This window comes from Octopus bimaculoides, chromosome 13 (assembly GCF_001194135.2).
Source record: "Octopus bimaculoides isolate UCB-OBI-ISO-001 chromosome 13, ASM119413v2, whole genome shotgun sequence".
Classification (NCBI taxonomy): domain Eukaryota; kingdom Metazoa; phylum Mollusca; class Cephalopoda; order Octopoda; family Octopodidae; genus Octopus; species Octopus bimaculoides.
This window is the reverse complement of record NC_068993.1, coordinates 29,096,468-29,100,365: the sequence shown is the minus strand read 5'-3', so window position 1 is coordinate 29,100,365 and position 3,898 is coordinate 29,096,468. Positions and strand designations below refer to the sequence as shown.

The window sequence follows — 3,898 nt, the reverse complement described above, 5'->3', positions numbered from 1 at the left end:
GTTATAGTTAGAGTTGTGAATTTTTGGGAGAGTGTCTCGTTCATTCATACTGGTTTCTTTAATTTTCAGATTTTTGTTGATTTGATATTCTTGTCAAACTTAAGGTTTTTTAAACCTTAAGTAACTGAATTTGTTAATGGATACACTGTTGCCAAAGAGGCTCTTTGTGAGAATGTTGTTGTTTTCTAATTTTTTCACCACATAGAATCATTGAGATCTTTGCAGATGCATAATACAGGTGACTGAGATCTGTAATATCAACATCATTAGCTGAAATTATACCAATTTTACCAAATTACTTTCAGGTTATAGTTAGAGTTGTGAATTTTTGGGAGAGTGTCTCGTTCATTCATACTGGTTTCTTTAATTTTCAGCCATTTCATCATAATTTAATTTTTTAGATCATCTAGTTCAGTTGGGTCAATCTCTCTATGATTTTCTTTATCTATTTGATTTTTATCTTCCTTGATATTTATGGCTGGTTCAGAAAGTATTTCACTTTGCTTATCAGTTACATTGACTCTTTCTATCATTACTGCATTTTCATCAGACTTGGGTTGGTCTGTAATCATTTCGTCAGTAGTATCTTCTTTAGCTGCGATTTCATTCCTTTTATCCCTTACTGATTGTTAAATTTGGTTATTCTCTAATTCAGCTTGTAATTTCTTTTTTATAATGTTTCTTTTGACATTGGCAAGCTTGTTATTATCTATATAGGATCTTATTTCACAGTGCTTCTCTCTCCAGCTTAGGTAGCTTTGTTCAGTGTTAGATTTATTTGTGGGGAAATACACGGCATGATAGAAGACCTTAAGAACTTCTTTATTTTCTTCCCTTGACCATTTTTCATTTTTTTGTATTTTTTGGTTATTTGATGATGAGCATCGATAGCCATCTGTTGGAATATTCTGGTTGTGGGGTACTTTCAGCTCCTGAGTTTTGGGAAGATTTGAACCAGTAGCTGATTTTTCACACTCAGTCTGATTCCTCACTGGGACGTGTGGCCCTTGTTGACCCGGGTGACAGCTGACCCAGTGTATATTTTGCTTTGTTATCATTGGGGCATGATAAATTTGGACGTTAACATTAGAGGACAGATCTGACTGTTTAGTGTTAACTTTTTGAGACAACAACGCCTCTGAGTTCTCTGAATGAAGACATTGCTCATAACATAGCTTCTTAAGGCTAACAGGCCTGTTTTCGCCTTTATATTTTTTGTTGAAAGATTTATCTTCAGGCATGGTTTCTTTGTAGTGTTTTAAACTTAAGAATTGTTCACTCTGTCTTTGTTAGTTCGAAGAAAATTGTTTTGCTATTGTTTTGCTCCATTTGTGACATATGCTTTCATATGCATGCATGTGTGTCCTGTAAATTTCACATAGTTGTATAAACATTGGGGTGTATGTGTAGTCCAATGGGTATTAATATGCATACATGATTGTATAGACATTTGAGTGTATGTGTAATTAATTAATTTACGTACTTACTGTTTATAAGTAGTTTATAGTTTGCAAACTTTCCATTCTTGATTTTGCATGTGTTTTTTGCACATGTTTCACTGAGACATCGTGCATGGGAGACACTGCTTTGTATAGCAGTAAAATTTCATTTTTGTGATTATTTTCGTTAGAAGGCAACTTCCTTCAAGTCATCATCAGATTCCTTTTTCCCATTCCACCATTGTTATTAATTTTGATTTGTTTGTGTATGGAGAGCCTGGTAAAGTACATCTGTGTTGTTATTCAGTACAGAGCTATTATTATTATTATTATTATTTTACTTTTAAGCTGCATGTTTGTTATAATCATTTACCGAGGTACACCCAGTGTCCTGGGGTGAGTGAAGGATAAGAGCTGGGGGGGTAGCAAAATATCTTCATGTAATACAACACACCCATTTAAATGGATAGGGTTTTTCTAAGGATGTGGGCAGTACTCATCAGTACAATCTTTTGGATTCTCTGAGACATGATTCTCCTGGGATCTTATCTAAATATTTCTAACATCCCTTTTTTATCATACCTAGGGCATCTACAATAACAGGAACAATTCTCGTTTTAAGATGCCACATATCATTATTATTATTATTATCATTATTATTATTATTATTATTATTATTATTATTATTATTATTACCATCATTATTATTATTATTATTAGACTAGTGGATTGGCAGAACCATTAATGCATCAGAAAAAGTTGTCTTGCAGTATTTCATTCTACATTTTATGTTCATTTGGGAATGAGTAAAATAAAGTACGAGTTAAATACTGGAATCAATGACATCAAAGAACCCTTTCATTTGCAGGCTTTGTGCCTAAATAAGAAACCACCATCATCGTTGTCATCATTATCATTATTAGTATTACTATTATTATTCCTTTCATTCACTTACCATATCTGTGTCAGTCTGCCCTTATTGAATTACTAAATATCAAGTTACTTTCTGCAACTTTAGGTATCTGACACTTTCTCTATGATTCTTGCTATGCCAAGCAAACTGGCTTTTTTGTAGAGTTAGAAAATTCACCTCAGCATCTAACATCTTCACCTAACCTATCAAACTTCTTGTAACTGTTTCTAATGTTTCTATAACAATTGGGATAATGCTTAGTTTACAGCAATTCCAAATTCTTTAAAGTTCATATTTTAGTTAATGATATTAGATATAATTAACTTCCATTCTTTGTCAACCACTCAAGTATCAAACAAGCGAGCAATACTCTTCTATAGGTGAGAACAATATCTGGGTGTGACTGTTCCATTTGTCTATCCATTTGAATTTTCATAATCCATGTGATTGTAGCAACTCTGTCATACCTCCACTTCTTATAAACCCTCTGAGCAAGCATTTTACATTCAGAAACTCTGGGGGAAAACACGGAGAATTGAGTTTGTGACAGAACTAGAGTAAATGTGGACATGTCATTGATAAGGTCACAGACTGTGGTTAAAGGACACTGATGAAGGGATTAAGTGACTGATAAAACAACTAGTTTATTAGTTAAAACTAGTTGACTGATGGTAATAAAAAGAAGTAGAATATTACCAATATGTGTTTTTTATTGATAAAAAATAACCCTCCTAAGGAAGAGTAAAAATGATATTTAATTAATACACAAAAAAAAAATTAATAGAAATTTTCCCCTTCTTTATGTTTTGTAATATTTCTTTGTATTTCAATTGAATTTTTCCATATAAAATTTATTCAGATGACCAAAATTGGTTCCTTCATATATTTTTGCATTTGCTTTGTTTTGGTTTTCCTTTATTTGTATTTTTTCCTCTCTCAATTTCTCTCATCACACAGATTTGGAAACAGAAATCTCTCTATTAAAAGATTTGAAGAGCCTAGACAATATTGAAGACCCCGTAGAAAATGTACAAGCAGAAATTGATAGGCAGCTACTTCAAGAAGATAAACCAAATGTGTTGACTGTAGAAAGTGATGCTAAAGAAAGTTCCAAAGTTATGAATACTGGGTTGACAAGTTCAAGTGACAGTGATGTGGAGATCGAACCTGTCATATCCAGAGAAAGGCTTGATTCAGGAGTTGGTTCTTCATTGACCAGGCCATCTAGGTATGTCAAAAAATTGTTGTTATTGTTGCTGACATCCTTGTCTTCCTTCATTGTCTTTTATTGTAAATTTTTTCAGACCAACTCTGATTCAACAGGCTTATGATCATAAGTGTTCTAGTAATGGGCATTCCATCTTATTTACATGCATAAAATTACTGAGATAGAATTAACTATAAAATGTACAAATTGTTGAAAAAGCTGTATGCTTTGAAGAGACGATAATTTTATTTCAAGAATGGGCTCATATTATAGGAAGAAGTCATCTAATGAAAGACTTCTGTTATTTTGTACAACACACACACACACGCTCTCTCTCTC

The 3,898-nt window shown here is 32.7% G+C and overlaps 1 protein-coding gene across 3 annotated transcripts in view; it reads left to right on the top strand.

The window, feature by feature from the left end:
• Positions 1-3,898, top strand: part of LOC106880368 (rho GTPase-activating protein 7) — a 216,516-nt gene that overhangs the window by 154,300 nt on the left and 58,318 nt on the right. For all 3 annotated transcript variants that reach the window (XM_052972397.1, XM_052972398.1, XM_052972399.1), the window contains exon 6: positions 3,310-3,580. In XM_052972397.1, coding sequence (XP_052828357.1) covers positions 3,310-3,580 — 271 coding nt within the window. The remainder of the gene's footprint in view (positions 1-3,309; positions 3,581-3,898) is intronic.